The sequence below is a fragment of the Chionomys nivalis genome, chromosome 4, assembly GCF_950005125.1.
Source record: "Chionomys nivalis chromosome 4, mChiNiv1.1, whole genome shotgun sequence".
NCBI lineage: Eukaryota > Metazoa > Chordata > Mammalia > Rodentia > Cricetidae > Chionomys > Chionomys nivalis.
Genome location: NC_080089.1, coordinates 93,221,043 through 93,237,106, shown reverse-complemented (window position 1 = coordinate 93,237,106; position 16,064 = coordinate 93,221,043). Strand labels below are relative to the sequence as shown.

The window sequence follows — 16,064 nt, the reverse complement described above, 5'->3', positions numbered from 1 at the left end:
GAACACTAGTTTCAAAATATGGAGGAGCTGGAGAGATGACTTAGAAGTTAAGAAGGCATACTGCTCTTGCAGAGAACACATCCCAGCACCCTTGTCAGGCAGCTCACAGCCACCCATAACTCCAGCTCTAAGGGATCTAAACCTTCTGAATTCTCTGCACCTTCACCGTTGTGCCCACACACAGATACACATGCACTTAAAAAAAATAGATTTTCTGTCTTAGGATTGTTATTGCTGTGAAGAGACATTTCCATGGCAACTCTTGAAAAGTAAACCATTTAATTGGAGTAGCTGATGATGGGGAGCCTGGCAGCATGCAGGCAGATGTAGCGCTGGAGCTGAGAATCCATCTTGACTCGGGGGCAACAGGAAGTCAACTGACTGTCACACTGAGGGAAGCTTGAGCACAAGGACCTCAAAGCCTGCCCCCACAGTGACAAGCTTCCTCCAAAAAGGGTACACCTCCTAATAGTGCCACTCCCTTTGGGGGCCATTTTCTTTCAAACCCCACAATCTTTAAAAAGTTTATAAAATTTTAAAATATAAATACTGAGATAGACTAAGGACTGAGACTATATAGCTCAGTGGTAAGGCATTTACCAAACATTTGTGAGACCCTGCATCCAATGTCTAGTACCAACAGAAGAATGAAAGAAAGGAAATCTTTACTTGAATTGCCTTGGCAATTGTTTTTTTTTTTTTTCTTTTAAAAATACAGATTATATGAACACTGATCTGGTAAACTGCCATTGAAGTTTCATAAAGGAAAAAATGAACTATTTCCATTATACTTATCTCTTATTCTCTCCTTGATAACCCCTTTTAAGACCCTCCCAAGACCTTCTTTAACCTGTTAGTTTTGTTTTATGTCCCTCATATATATCTGTAATACTCTGTGCACTCTGTCATGGCATTTTTATATTCTGTTCTAATAACATCTGTGTATAACCTTTGCACATAGACTGTCAGTACCTCAGGGGCAATGTGGGACCTTTTCCATGTATGTGTACCCAGAGCTTCCGGCAGTCTCTAGGACAGTCACAGCTTAGTGAGTGTTTAATTAATGAAGATGGTAGTTCAGAGAAGGAGCTCATCAAGTTGAGTCTTTTTTTTTTTCTTTTTAACAGGATTCATTATTTAAATACAGGGGCTGCGGGGGGAGGGGGGATGCTTTGCTGCCTCCAGATCAGACTTCCATAGGATTTAGAAGAACATCTTTAGAAAAGGTAATGAGGGGCTGGAGAGATGGCTCAGGAGTTAAGAGCATTGCCTGCTCCTCCAAAAGTCCTGAGTTCAATTCCCAGCAACCACATGGTGGCTCACAACCATCTGTAATGAGGTCTGGTGCCCTCTTCTGGCCTTCAGGCATACACACAGACAGAATATTGTATACATAATAAATAAATAAATATTAAAAAAAGAAAGAAAGAAAAGGTAATGAGTACAGAACCGCTGCTCTTTTAAAATATTAGAGCAAACATTTGTTATAGACCAAATACAGTCAGATGGTACCAGTTCCGTAAGTTGACATAAGAGAGAAAAAAAGAGATGCATGCTAAGTTATTTTGAATTGAAAAATTCAACATTTAGTTGAATTTAGGAAATGTTACAGTGTTGTGTACTGGATGCTAGGTGATGAGGGCCCTAGGTATAGTATACAGTGATGGGAGAATGTTGTTGCAGTCTCTGTATAACCAGTACCAGGGACTCAGAGCATCTGAATGACATGATTGTAGAATAGTAGCCATGGCTGTGTGGGTCTAAAGCTTGTGGTAGCCTGGAATTCAGTAAAGTGTATATTGTTCCCTTTTGATAGTTCAAGAAAAAATGACCTATAACACTGAATTTAAAAGCCAAATTTAAGCGGGGTGGTGGTAGTGCACGCCTTTAATCCCAGATAAGTCAGATCTCTGAGTTAGAGGCCAGCCTGGTCTACTCAGAAAAACCCTGTTTCAAAACACCCCCCCCCCCCCAAATTAAACAGTAAATTCTTGTGCATGCCTTTAATCCCAGCACTTGGGAGGCAGAGGCAAGCGAATCTCTGTGAGTTCGAGGCTAGCCTGGTCTACAAGAGCTAGTTCCAGGACAGCTAGGACTGTTACACAGAGAAACCCTGTCTCAAAAAACCAAAGGAAAAAAAACTTTTAAGAGTGTTATGTAGTAGGGGCCTCTTAGAGATAAAATGGAATCTTGGATGCTCCATCTAAAATATTTTCTGGATGACTATACTTTATAACTTTTTCCAAACATATTGTATTGATCATATACCAGATATTTATTACTTCTTCAGATTTCTTCATGTCTTGGTTGTTTCTTCCTCACAATGTTGATTGCCTATTTTCAGTGTTGGGTGGGAGCATTGTCCTTAATGTCTCCTTAACTTAATTTTCCTAGTTATGTTTTTTGACAATATAGTTTACTGTGGTAGGATAGTTGGTTATATAAAAATGGAGATTAGTAAGAGTCTATCAGGCTGTACACATAAGAGCAGATCAAGTCACTAAATGAAATATAAATTATACCTCAGTTTAAAAGGAAACGATCGCAGGGCAGTGGTGGCACACACCTTTAATCCCAGCACTCGGGAGGCAAGCAGACCTCTGAGGCTAGCCTGGTCTACAGAACTAGTTCCAGGACAGCCAGAGCTACACAGAGCTTTGTGTAGCTGTCTTTAAAGACCAAAAAAGAAAAAGAAAGGAAAAAAGAGATTGAGAACTCTGTTCTTATCCATTTTATTTACTTCTGTCTGGTAGATAGATATGAAAGGTAGCATGAAACCCAAACAGTTACCCTGTGGTAAGATCCTGTGTCAGCCTAGTATGAATCTGGATTCTCCCTCCACCCCCAATAGTGGAAACAGTTGATGGCAAAAGCCATTTATGTTCTTCAGATATGCTTAGAAGTGGACTGAGCACAGAAAATTGGGAATACCTATTTTAAGTTATATGGTAGAAAAAAGTAAATAACGTTGATCTGCCAAAAATGAATAAAAATTATAGTGTGATCCAGTCTTGTAGACCATATAAAAACCTTTAGATGCAGTTGATTAAATTGTGTCTTTCAAAGGGAACAAGTCAAGTCATTAAATCTTTAATCTGTCTTTATTTTTTAATGGTACTGAAGATGGAATCTAAGGCCTCTCCCACTGAGCTGTACCCGCAGCCCTCATTTTACTTTTTGAGACAAGGCAATCATTAAGTTGTTTAGACTGAACTTCTCTTCGCTTTGTAGCTTAAACAGGACTGGAGTTTGTGATCTTCCTGCCTGAGCCTCCCAAGTAGTTGGGATCACAGACCTACACCACCAACTTCTTTAGTCTCTTTAACCCCTAAGTTCAGTAAGTTATCCTAGCTTTGGCCTCATTTGAACTATCCAGGTTTGAGTTTTTTAACTACTATTTTAGAGCCATTATAGTCCATTCACTTCATTCTGCTTTTTATATAAATTCTACTTCTTGAAAAATTAACAAGAATTTTGGTCATTTTCTAGGATACACAGACCATTAGAACATTAACTCTCATCTCAAAAACCATACAGACTTTGGGAAACTGGGAAAGTCTATCCAGAAGAAAGGTGAGTCTATAATATTTTTCCTTCTTTCATACTTAATAAATTTTATTATACTATAAGATTCCTTCACTTTCCTCCTTCCATATTAAAGATAAAACTGAAGAGAATACATGTTCAGATGCAGGAAGTGTTAGTGAGTGTCCTGTGTAGTCACGTATTAGAGGAAATGGTGGTCCTTACCTTGATGTATCCAAGGTAGGGAGAGAGCAGTTAGGAAGAAAAGACACAGGCAGTGTTGAGTTACCTGATGGTCCATGCCATAGTCACCTGACAGCTTTGGAAGAAGTCTTCAGCTCCAAGCTGAATAACTAATGGAAATATGTGATTAGCTTGGTCATTCGCTCCAAAATACAGGCCTGTCATTTCCTAGTGCTCTATTCCAGGGCTTTATGAACTTCTCCACTCATGAAGCTTTTTACCCAAGGAATGTTTATGCAACCTTAGTATACAGATATATAAAATTGGTACAACAAATTAAACATTTACTGATAATAACTTAGTATTTTGAAATGCCCAGCACCCAGTGCTGAGAATATTTCTGTCATTTGCTTCTGCAACTGCTATCCTGAGTTTTTACTTAGTTTGAGATCCATGAGGAAAAAAGGCCAGTGAGTACCATGTTCATGGCTGTGTCAGGAGCTTTGAGGGACCTTCATTGCTCCTGTCCCTTTCTCATCAAGAGTATTCAGTAAAGAGGAGATAAAAGCCGTGGTCTGATTGATAGAGTAACTGTGGTCACTGGCTCTACCAAAGAATAGTCTTTGCTGACACCCAGTAACTGGCCCAGCATGAGGTACCTTTGGTTTTCAGCAGCTGGAAACAATAAAATTGAACCAAGCCTGGTCACATTCAGGGAGGGGCTTAATGCACCATGTGCAGTGTGGGGAAGGCTAAAGACCAAACACTAGTGCCTGGTAGCCATGACCTGGAACATTCTGGGTTCCTTGACTTACTGGGGGCGGGGGCGGGGGGGCAGAGGTCTGTCCCTTGGTGGAAAGTACTCTGGAAGTACAGCTTCCTTCTCCAGGAAGTTTACTGCTGGAGACTACAGAGATCTCCCATGGAGACTAGCTTACCCCTTCCTTTTGTGCCATACATAATGACGGCTAGACTTAGTTTACTGGTTAGTTAGTAGGTGGGAAGTTGTATTTGGTAGTTTCTAGTTTTAGGTAAAGGTCAGGCAATCCTAAACACTAGTAGTTGGGATCAGAAGGCTTTGCCATTTTCAGATGTCTGAGGCACTAGAGTTCTTGACATGGCCATGCTCTTGTCATTAATACACATTAACACAGCTTCATCTCTCCACAGTACAGTATGTTTACGTTCCAGGTTGTATAGGGAAACCGGCTGAAGTCATTTGTGATACACATATCTGGGCCCATTCCTGTTTGGTTGGTGACATGGGCACAGACAGCCGCTGTGACCTAGGCCTCACTCTGACATTAGTGCCTTCCCTATTCACTGTCCCTCATCTCTGAGGGTTTTGTCTTTCCCTGCCTGCTTTCTTCCTTTCCCATGAAACTGGACATTGAAGTACTGGGCTATAGCTCAGTGGCAGAACCCTTACCTACCTCTTATACCTCAGACCTTAGGTTCAGTCCTCACTACTACTGTAAATGTTTTGCAGTAATCAGAGGGCCAAGAATTGCCACAAAGATCACACCGAACAGCAAACCTCACAGACGAGAAAGAGAGCAGACCATGATAGTGCAGGTTAGGACTGGGGGGCAAGAGATCTAAACATACAGTAGTGCTGTGGAAATTGATATGCCGCCTTGGCCTTTAGTGATGATGTAGTGTTGGCACTGAGTCATTAAAGGCAGGGAGGACAGGTAACGTTAAATGTGAACTCCACACTTGAGAGTCTAAAGGGTTTCTAAGTGTACAGTGTAATAGTGTTTACCACCAACTGCCTTTGTTCCTAGTTACTGTAACAAGTATTTGATGATAGAAGTTACTAATTTTGTTTATCCAAACCATTAATTTTATTTGCTTTTGTTTTATGTAATCAAATAAAATTCAAATGACATGCAGGGGTAAGAAGTAATGCATGGTTATTTGGACCAGAGGAAAGTGCCATAGGAGACCAGCAACTGTTTTTAGTTGAGGCTAGTCTGAAAACTTTTATTAGAGCAATATATTCATTTCTCAGATTCATTTTTAAATTTCTGATATGCATAATTTGGGTATTTTTAATGTGATATGCTTTTTTCTTCAACTTTGACTTAGTTGAGAATCTAGGACTAGCTAAAACAGCACCTGCATTATTTTTACAGAGTGAGTTGAAGCATTTCCATTCTAGTCAGAATAGTCAGCACTTTTAAAACATTTGAACTCAGAGATTGCACTTCTTTCAGGCTGTTATCAATTGGGTATTATATAGTTTTCATAATTTTGATTGAAACCCTTTAACAACCCTTTGTAAATTTTAACTCATTTTAGTTGATTTTCAGTACTGTTTACATAGGAATTGATTTTTATGAATATAGTAGAAGAAATGTGCTGTATTTTGATAAAATTCACTTGTATGTGTTGTAATCTCTAAAGCAAAGAATTACAAACAGCTTCTTTAATATATAAAAAAAAAAGGCAGGAGGAGCTTGGGTCTGGAATGTGGGTAGTTCCTACCATTCCTTCCTTTTATTTATTCTATAAGACAAATAGGATAGGGAGACTGGTGAGGTGGGAGTGAGGGCGCCAGGCTCTTCAGACTGCTTCCTGTTGTCTGGGTACGTTGACAGCCTTGGGAATTTAAGAAGGCTAGAATGCAGAAAACACGTTTCACTGGCTGTCCAGTCTCTGCAAGGCCATCTGGGGCTGGGACCTGCACGCTACATTGGAGCAGTTTAAAGTCTTTAAGCGATTGGAAGCCTGCTGAAACAGATATATTAGGGACAGAAGTTAAAATTAAGGAGTTAAGGGGAAATTGTTTTTCTTAGGTTTACATTTGAAGCTTTTAGGCCCATGGAAAGTGGGAGAGATCCCACCCTCAAAAATAAGCAGAATAGGCAGGAGGGGAAACAGGCAGTTTTGATTGGCAATACTTATCTGAAGTCCATTTGACCTTGAGAGGTGGATTCAAGTCAATTCCCTGAAGTTTACAAGAATTTGGGGGGGGGGTGTTTTTCTGTTGTTGTTGTTTTGTTTTGTTCTTTTTCTTTTTTTTGTTCTTTTTCTTTTTTTTTTTTTTGGTTTTTCGAAACAGGGTTTCTCTGTGGCTTTGGAGCCTGTCCTGGAACTAGCTCTGTAGACCAGGCTGGCCTCGAACTCTCTCAGAGATCCTCCTGCCTCTGCCTCGCGAGTGCTGGGATTAAAGGCATGCGCCACCACTGCCCAGCATAAAAGAACTTTTTTTAACCTTACAAAAAGAGATAAGTTAGATATGTTGCATTACCACTTAAATGTACTGAAATTCACATTGTAGAAATGGTTAGTAGACTCATGCTTTGCGTCATGGTAGATTCTTGGGAATCCAAGGATGATTCTAGGTTGAAAGAATTAACAGTTTCCAGAGGGCTGGATGTATAGATTGGACAGGATGTTTTTAGCACAGTGAGAAGCACTTTTAAGTCTATTCTTAGAAAACAACCAGAACAAGTTTAAAAACTTGAGCTTGTAACTATGATAAGAGTAGTCAATGCTGACCAGAGCTGGATCAGTAGCTTATCAGAACTCCGTTGGTTGATGGTAAAACTCTGAATTTTTAAAGTTTTAATATAACAATAGCATAGAGAGGGAAAGAAATCTAAAACATTTTTCATTTTTACATATACCTTAAATCACTTTCTTATACAAATTGCATTTACACACCTTAAAACACTTTCTTATACCTTTATAACTTGCATTTACCTATCTTAAAAACATTTTTTAGACCTTTACAGCATAAGCTTTCATATCCTCAGACCTTACATAAACTTTGCACTTTTTTCTATCCAGTCATTTACCATGAACAGTCATTGTTTACCATGAACAGTCATTGTAAAGTGAGTGCTTTAAATAAAGGAATAGTAAAAAGTTACATTGAAATCTGTTTTGTGAGTGTATCTATTTTCTGAGTCTGCCTAGACCTCTTAGACCTCCTAGTAGCTCTAGGAAAGTGAGGTCAGAAGCTTGATTTTTTGCATATGAAGAGAACTGAGAAGGCAGCTGAAGCCTTGGTTGCTGCTGTTAACATCAGAGATTTGAGAAGGATAACTTTCACCAGAGTAAGCAGGAAGTATAAGCAGTTCCCAAATTTATTAAAAATGCCAGAGTCTTACTGCCATGTTCCTCCATGGTCTTGATTCCATTGGGGGCAGAGATCCCAGGGCAGTGTCAGTCTGAGGCTTCCAGGCCCAGAAGATCCAACAAATTTTCCTGTGGAGGAGGAATTTGTGGGACTGACTGGTCTAGTTTATCCAGGCAAAGCAGGGCAGCCAACTCTGCAGTGTCCTGCTTGTTCATAGTTTGGATGGGGGAGGTCTGGCAGCAGGCAAGGTGAAGGATAGTTTTCCACTCAGTGGTCAGTTTTGCCACATTTAAAGCAAGCTGCAGGTGATCTTCTGTGCCCCATCATCTTCTTTGGAGATCTTAGGGCTGCTGGCAGGAACTGGCACTTCTCTGTATCACTGGAAGGAAGCTAGCAGCCCAAGTCCCACCTAAATCATTAATCATACTTGGGCACAAACCCAGCTTGTTGTGGGTATGGCATCACCCCTTGCCTACAGCTATATAACCTCCCTGCTTTAGTTCGGGTGTGACTTCTCCTGCCTTGATCTCTGGAACTGGAGAACTCACCAGGGAGTTGCTTTGCTCAAATAAACCTGTTCTTTTACTTTTTCAGTTCGGCTTGATCTAGCTTACTGTGTTGGTAGAGAAACCTATTATCAGGGTATAGAAAACTTATTATCTTAGGAATTTATAAATCTTATTAATTAAATTTGCCTTTTTCATCAAACATGTTGCTTAACTTTCTAGAAGCTTGGTATTGAACAGCTAGCCAAGACATAAATAGTTAGGATACATGTTAAATCAGCTTTTGCTAACCTGAGTAGACCTTTATAATTTTAAAATTTTATTATTTTATACAGTATATTCTAAACCAGAGTTGAATCACATATATAGAATGTTTTAGAAAATCAAACCTTAAATTTTTATCATTTTGTAAAAATCCATACTAATCCCAAAATATTTTGGAGACTTGTTGTTGCTTCCTCAGTCTAAAAAGGAGATACAATGATAAGCAGAGTGTGGGGGTCCAAGAAAACACTGAAGGAAGAAGACCCCAGGCTCAAATAGAATGCAAGAGCAAAAAGCGTCTATTTACCATCATATGTAGGGTCATCCACCCGTGCAGATGGCGGCGACCCTGAGAGCCCTGGGAGGAGCGTGCTGGCTCCTTTTAAGCACAGGGGAATTTTAAAAACAGGCCATCTCAAATATAACTGGTTAAGCAGGCAGCAGTTATATTAGTACATTTTTGATAAGCTGAGTTTCTGGTTTTTTTCTTTGAACATATTTGGGCAAGTCTGGGCTCCTTTCAGGGCATTACGGGAACTGTCCTGTTTGGGTCACTGTCTTGTAATAGTGTGGGGCTGACTTATGTGTTCTCACTCTTGTTCCTGCTGTCTGGGGGTGTTGATTGATTAATAGCCCTTTGTTTAAGAAACTGAAACTTGTCTACTCTTTAAAAAAAAAGAAAACCTGAAACTTAGATCTGTTTGTAAATGGGGAAAATTTAGATCTCTCAAGAGAGCTCAGTTGATGGTTCTGTGCCACATGGCCATCTTAAGATGGTGGGAAAGTCACGTGGCACGTACTCTTTAACCCTAGTGAAGATGGCTGCCAGCCATGTGACTGCTTATATCTTGATGAGGACATAGCCAAGATGGAGGAGAGCAACATGGTTGCTATTTACAAACATGTTTTTCTAGTAGGAAACTCTCATTTTTTTAAAATAAGAGTTAAATCTGAGTTGCATACACATAAAGAATTTTATGTAAGTTACATACACACATACACATATCCAGAACAAGAGTTAATAATGTAAAATATGCTTCAGCAATTAAGATTACATGTGCAAAGAGTTATAAGTTTTTAAAGCCATATTTTGTTACAGATCTTATTAAACTGTATCCAATGAACTTACAAATCTTGATAGAATTTATAGCATAGTCTTAAGAGTTTTTTTTTTTAGAGCAGAGCACAGAGAAATCATAGAGATAAAAGAGTTTTAGGAGTGGGAAGTAGAGAAAGTGTAGAGTGGAACCAGCTTAGATAGAATATATTTGGGGGTCATTAGTTTGTGCAATAGCAGTTGTTACTATTTGTGAGAGTTTAGAAATCAAGTGCACCGAATTTTTGGTCACTAAACTGTTCTGAGGCCAAACTGTGTCAAGGAGAAAGGATTGCAAAAAAAATTTCTCTGAGGGAATTTCTATACGCTCTGTGAGGGAGTTGAGGGAGCAGAAGCTGCAGGACTACAGGTGGAAGCCAGGAGAGAGCAGGGGAAGGGGAACCTGAGTCTTTGGTAGAGAGACCCAGAGGATGTAGTAGCCCAGAGCCAAGAGAGACAAATGGAAAGTCATAGCAGGCTCTAGGATCCAGAGACACTTACGACATAGACAGGGAGAGGAGTAGTTAAGGGACACAGAGGGATAAGAGAAACTCCACCCAGGTGTAGAGAAGCTGCAGGACTTCCAGGAGGGACTATGTTGCAGATGCTCAGAAGGACTTAAGGAGGCTGCAGGACTTAGCAGGAAGCTCCTAGTGGGAGACAAGGAAACTCACAATGTACAGTCCCAGAAAAGCACAAAGTGACAGAGTAGGTAGCAGGAGAAGATTTTTTTTTTTGGGGGGGGGGGGTTCGAGACAGGGTTTCTCTGTGGTTTTGGAGCCTGTCCTGGAACTAGCTCTTGTAGACCAGGCTGGTCTCGAACTCACAGAGATCCGCCTGCCTCTGCCTCCCGAGTGCTGGGATTAAAGGCGTGCGCCACCACCACCCGGCAAGATTTTTTTTTTTTACACGTGGGCCAGAGGCGTAGCAGGCAGGCTACAGGAGCCAGGGAGATAGATATGTGGGTGCCCACATGGAGGGCATAGCAGGTCAGAGCCCAGAGAGACAAGAAACAAATGGTTAGAAAGCAGGTAAAGGAAAGCAGCAGCTAAGGAATCAGACTCGAGGATTTAGAATCAAATTCTGTGGGTGGCAGAAGCCAGCAGAAACAAATGATCCTTACATACCTTAGTAGAGGACTCTGCAAGGGGAAGCATAGAGACCACCAGCGAGCAAGGGGCATGTGCATGCTGGGGCTGGCCTATTCCTTTGCTTTCTCCCCCTCCTGCTAGGTCGGGCTCAGACTATACTTTGCAACAAACTTATGGATCCGTCAATGGTAACTTAAAGATAGGACATTTACACAGTGTGGGGATTGGGGGAAAACCAGACCAAAAAAAACAGGCTTAGGACTAAGAAATGGGAAATAGGGGACCTCTTCCTTCACACCGCCCCAAACACTTGCAGTATTTGTAAAGGTCCAGATTAATATTGGAATCTAGGGTGCTGCTAACTAGTCACATTTGGATTGATTATATAAGGGATATTGAGGCCAGATTTGATTACAAAAGCAAATAAATTTGGGGCCCTTCGGGTGGATGCCAGGTGGAGAGGCTGGGGATTTTCTAAAGGGCTTCCCAAGGGGGAGCCAAAAGGTATGGATGATGACATTTCCGTGGGTGAGGAAGAGAGGAAGGTCCTAAACCTGAAGTCTAGGGTCTCCCCATGTCTCGGAGAACTGAATGAGGAATGAGGAAGACACAAGGCGTTCGCTCAGTGGGACATCACCACATTCAACGGGTCAGGGCTAAGAGACTCAGTTCCTGGTACTGGGGCTTTTGAAAACCAAGCTCAGAAACAAAGCCTCACCCAAATGAAAGGGTCTAGAGCAGGGTGGGTACCTCCACCTCCAAAGAGTACCAGAGACTCAAGGAAGCAGTTACACCAACCACCGACCAAGATAGATCACTTACCAATTGTGGGTGATAGACGGAAGGCCAAGCAGTCAGTGGGCTAGAAGGGGAGTCTGTTGCAGGTGGACAGAAGATAAGGGATAGGGGTCCTAGTGCAGCTCAGATCCCAAAGGGGAATGCAGGCACCAGGATATCCTGTTGGTACCAGTGTAAGTATTTTGTGGTATCAGAGGGCCATGGAATACCACAAAGATCACACCACACACAGACCGCATGCAAGAGATTTACTTGTTTTGTTGTGGGGGTGGGGAGTGGTTTCTATCATGGTATCAAAGCAGGGATAGGAAAGGGGGAGAGAGCACAGGCCACGATGGCACGAGCTTTCTGCGGAGGGGATGTATGGAGCGTATACATAGTGGTGATACAGAAACCAGCTGTGTTGACCTTAGTGATGTGTCACATTGGCCTTTATGATGTTGTGGTGTTGGTGCTGAGTCACTGAAGGCTGGAGGAACATGATTCTGGAATGTGGGCCGTTCTTAACAACTACTAGTTTTTAAACAAAAAAGAAACTAGAAATTGGGCTGTATAGTTTCCATCTGCCCACCCAGATCTCCATCCCTACTTTGTTCTGCTCTGTGCCTTAGGAGAGCCTCTGATCTCTGGCTTCCAGGTGAGTTTGCTCAGTGGAGGCACAGCATACTAGAAGAAGAGTGAGGCCAGAGAATTTGTTTCTTGGTCTCCCTTGTCAGCTCGCTATGTGTGGGCTGTTCTGTCACTAAAGGTAGCTCTTGGCAGGCGACACCAGGTGGATTCCCATTTCTTACTTGTCTCTTTAGGCTTGTGAGAAATGATGTCTCTTTACCTTGTTGTATGCTAATTAAACCTTGTTCACTCATTTGTAAGTACATTTTCAAAATCTGTATCAAATTTTCTTTTTTTGTCATATAATAATTATACAAATTTATATATGTAGTGTTTTATACATATTTACATTGTATATTAGTCAAAAATATTTTAGGTCAATTCCTTGTATTTATAATATTACCATTTATTAATTACAGAAGACAAATTTGCATACTAATAAGATAGATATTCTTGTTCATGTTTTCATAAATATTATTGAATATTTGATACTATAGGATATAGTTTTTCAAAGTTGATTATATTTTGATTTTATAATCAGTTTGCATAAACACATGGAACAGAAGTATATTGCAGGGGGCTGGAGAGATGGTCCAGCAGTTAAGAGCACTGGCTGCTCTTCCAGAGGTCCTGAATTCAATTATCAGCAACCACATGGTGGCTCACAACCATCTGTTGTGGGATCTGTTGCCCTCTTCTGGTGTAAAGTCCTACCTGTAGTTAGAGCATTCATACAGTTTTTTAAAAAAGTATATTAAATAAACATAATGGCAGAAATATATTTAAGACCATTTTAAAAATTGTTGGGAACTCTGTCCTAATCTCACACCAGATTTTACTTAATGTTTTTTAGGGTTTTGTTTTGGGATTTGATTGTTTAGTGAAACAAATAACTTAAGTCAGCAATTTAAGCAGTTAATCAAACATTCTTATAAAATCCAAAGCTACTAATATGATACATGCTGACTAATGACATGGAGAAATACAGTAAGTCTTTGTTTTCTGTAATTAAACCATTAGGTTTCTGTTAGAGCAAAAGCCTTCATGTCTAGTAGAAATAGCTCAGTTCCTAATATACAGTAGCTCAGCTGTGTGCTGAGGTGACGTGTGATGTGCTAGCATGCATAGCATAAGACATGAGTGTGGTGTGAGCATAGGTAAAGCTCTAATGTTGGGGTGCCATGCAGCATAGCTGACACTGCCCAAAACACCTCAGAGTCATGACGTTTGATTTTGAATTAGTTCTTATTGCTATGCTTTCAGACAGCTTCTGTGGAATCATGTTTCACGACTCCATGTGGAGTCAGAACTAACAGTTTAAGAAGCTGTGCGTATTTAACATATACAAATCCTGTGTTTGTTTTTTCAGTCTCGTTCCAAAAAGTCAGTTATGTGTGAATTTCTCAAAATGTTTCAAGAGGAAAGATATTTTACAGACGTGAAAAAGGTATGTTTTATTTTGGAAATAGGAAACTTCTCTGTTATCTAGCATAAGCAATTAACATCTCATTCTTACTAGAAGTTAGTCTTCAGTTTAAAAAAATAAATGTTTAAACTGTCAATCCAGGAGTCTAAGGCTGTGAGATAAGCAACTCTTAACAATAACTTGCCCTTGTTGTCTTAACGCTACAAATACATATTTCTAGGGCTAGGTTTCTCAACTGCAACACTATTAACATTAGGGGCTGGGTAGTTCTTGATTTTAAGAGCTAGCCTTTACATTGTAGGATATTTAACAACATCCCTGAATTAAATGCCAGTAGCATATTCCCTATTTTGATGACCAGAAATTGCTAGATGTCCCCAGAGGACAGAATTGCGTTTTGTTAAGAACCTTTGGTCTAATAGCACTCATGTCTCGTAAAACAGCATAGGCCAGCAAGGATAGCTCTGCAGGTAAAGGCACCACTCGTGGAGCCTGATAACCTGAGTGTGCTCTCTGGATCCACATGGTTGGAAGACGGGGACGAAGTTCCCACAAGTTGTCATCTAATATCCCTTTGCATGTTGTGACACACACATCCATACAAAACAATAAAAATATAAAATAGTGTTTTCAATGAATTATTGAGAATGTTGGTAATTGGAGGAAAGTAACTAAAAATAAAAATTTACAACTGCCTATAGTCTATAGCATGCTAACGTAAGACCTACAACGTGTAAAAAGGTATATGATTAGAAACTGAGAATATTTTTTAAGCCTTTAATTTCTTGGTCCTTAACTCCTTAGTCATCCATATTAAAATACAGTATTATAAATCTGGAAAACGTAGAAAGAAAAATTATTTTTAAATATATCTAAAGTAAACTTGAAGAAAGTACTGTGCTTTCATTATCAAAATCCTAACTCAGTGACCAGACTAGCAAGGACAGTCTTTAAAGCCTGTTCAGATTCTGTAGCATGAGATAGCATGAGTTAGCAGTCAATAGCCAAGGATATATTATACTAAAGTATATGTTTGGACTTTTAAAATACTTTCACTGGGAACTCCATAAGTAAACTTTCTAGCACCAGATAGATTTTTGTTTTTAATTTTTTTTTTTCAAGACGGAGTCCCACTATGTAGCTCTTGCTGTCCTGTAACTTACTATGTAGACCAGGGCTGGCCTCAAACTCACAGAGATCCACCTGCCTCTAACTCCTAAGTGCTGGGATTAAAGCTGTGCATCACTTTGCCAAGTCTAGGTTCTTTTTTTTTTTTTTAATCTAGAATAGTGCAAAATTCACCTGAAACTTTTTAAAGCAATTGTTGAAGTCTTTTGAGAAATTTTAAACATAACACTTTATTTGGGGGACATTATTGAAACTTTTAGGGGACAGTAGAGTTAGACTTCAATTAACAAGACTATGATATACTAGCTTTTGTTTTGGAGTTATTTTTGCATGTCTAATAATCTAGGCTTTGGTAACATCTGTTCTCCGCCTCCTTATATAATTAGAATTACTGGGGGTGGAGAGATGGCTCAGAGGTTAAGAGCACTGGCTGTTCTTCCAGAGGTCCTAAGTTCAATTCCCAGCAACCACATGGTGGCTCACAACCATCTATGAGATCTGGTGCCCTCTTCTGGCGGGCAGGTATACATGCAGACAGAACATTGTATACATAATAAATAAATAAATTTTAAAAAATAATAATCAGAATTGCTAATTGATAGGACCAGTTATCAATTGATAATACCAGTGGGGAGCAGATTTAAGAGGCAGACTTTAGTATGTTCCTAAACTGTCTCTGAGTCATCTACTCACTTTCAGATAGGTTCTCACCATAGAATATTCACTATCTCATTTGTATCTGTAGTCTTGAGTTTACCCTAAGATCATAATTATCCGTGTGTGTGTGTGTATGTGTATATGTGTATACGTGTACACGTGTCTGTCCCCATGTCCATGTGCCTTTCTGTCTGTAGATTGGACCCAGGGCCTTACATATCCTACATAAGAATTCTGCTTAAGATTAAACTCTATCTCCAGCCCCTGTAATTAAGTACTAAAGATTAGAAATGTCTGTGTAACTCAGTTTCTAGTCCACATTGGCATTTATTCTAGTGACTTTGACCACTGCAGTAACTAAATCATGTACACAGTATAGGAAAAGTAACCAGAAGAGTTCTGTATACAGGGTGATCGTGTAATTTGGTGACAGAACCACAGCACTGAAGAATTACAGATGCTTTTAATCCTGTGCCAGCTACAGTTTCCTTCCTGTCATCTTCACTGTTTTCTTACACTTCACACATTATTTTACCCTGTACTCCTTCATGATAATGCGATACTCATATATGTTAGACTCTATTGGGCCCATCCACGGGAAATAGAGATGAGACAGGGCACTTCATTAATGTCCTTGGATACTTGAACTTGCATCACCCACAGAACAAAAGGAATTCTGTTTTTGCTTGTT

The 16,064-nt window shown here is 40.0% G+C and overlaps 1 protein-coding gene across 1 annotated transcript in view; it reads left to right on the top strand.

Annotated features, from left to right (window-relative positions):
• Rasa2 (RAS p21 protein activator 2) overlaps positions 1-16,064 on the top strand; it is a 107,828-nt gene that overhangs the window by 69,414 nt on the left and 22,350 nt on the right. The window contains exons 16-17 of the mRNA XM_057767331.1: positions 3,490-3,573; positions 13,532-13,609. Of these exons, the coding sequence (XP_057623314.1) occupies positions 3,490-3,573; positions 13,532-13,609 (162 nt within the window). The remainder of the gene's footprint in view (positions 1-3,489; positions 3,574-13,531; positions 13,610-16,064) is intronic.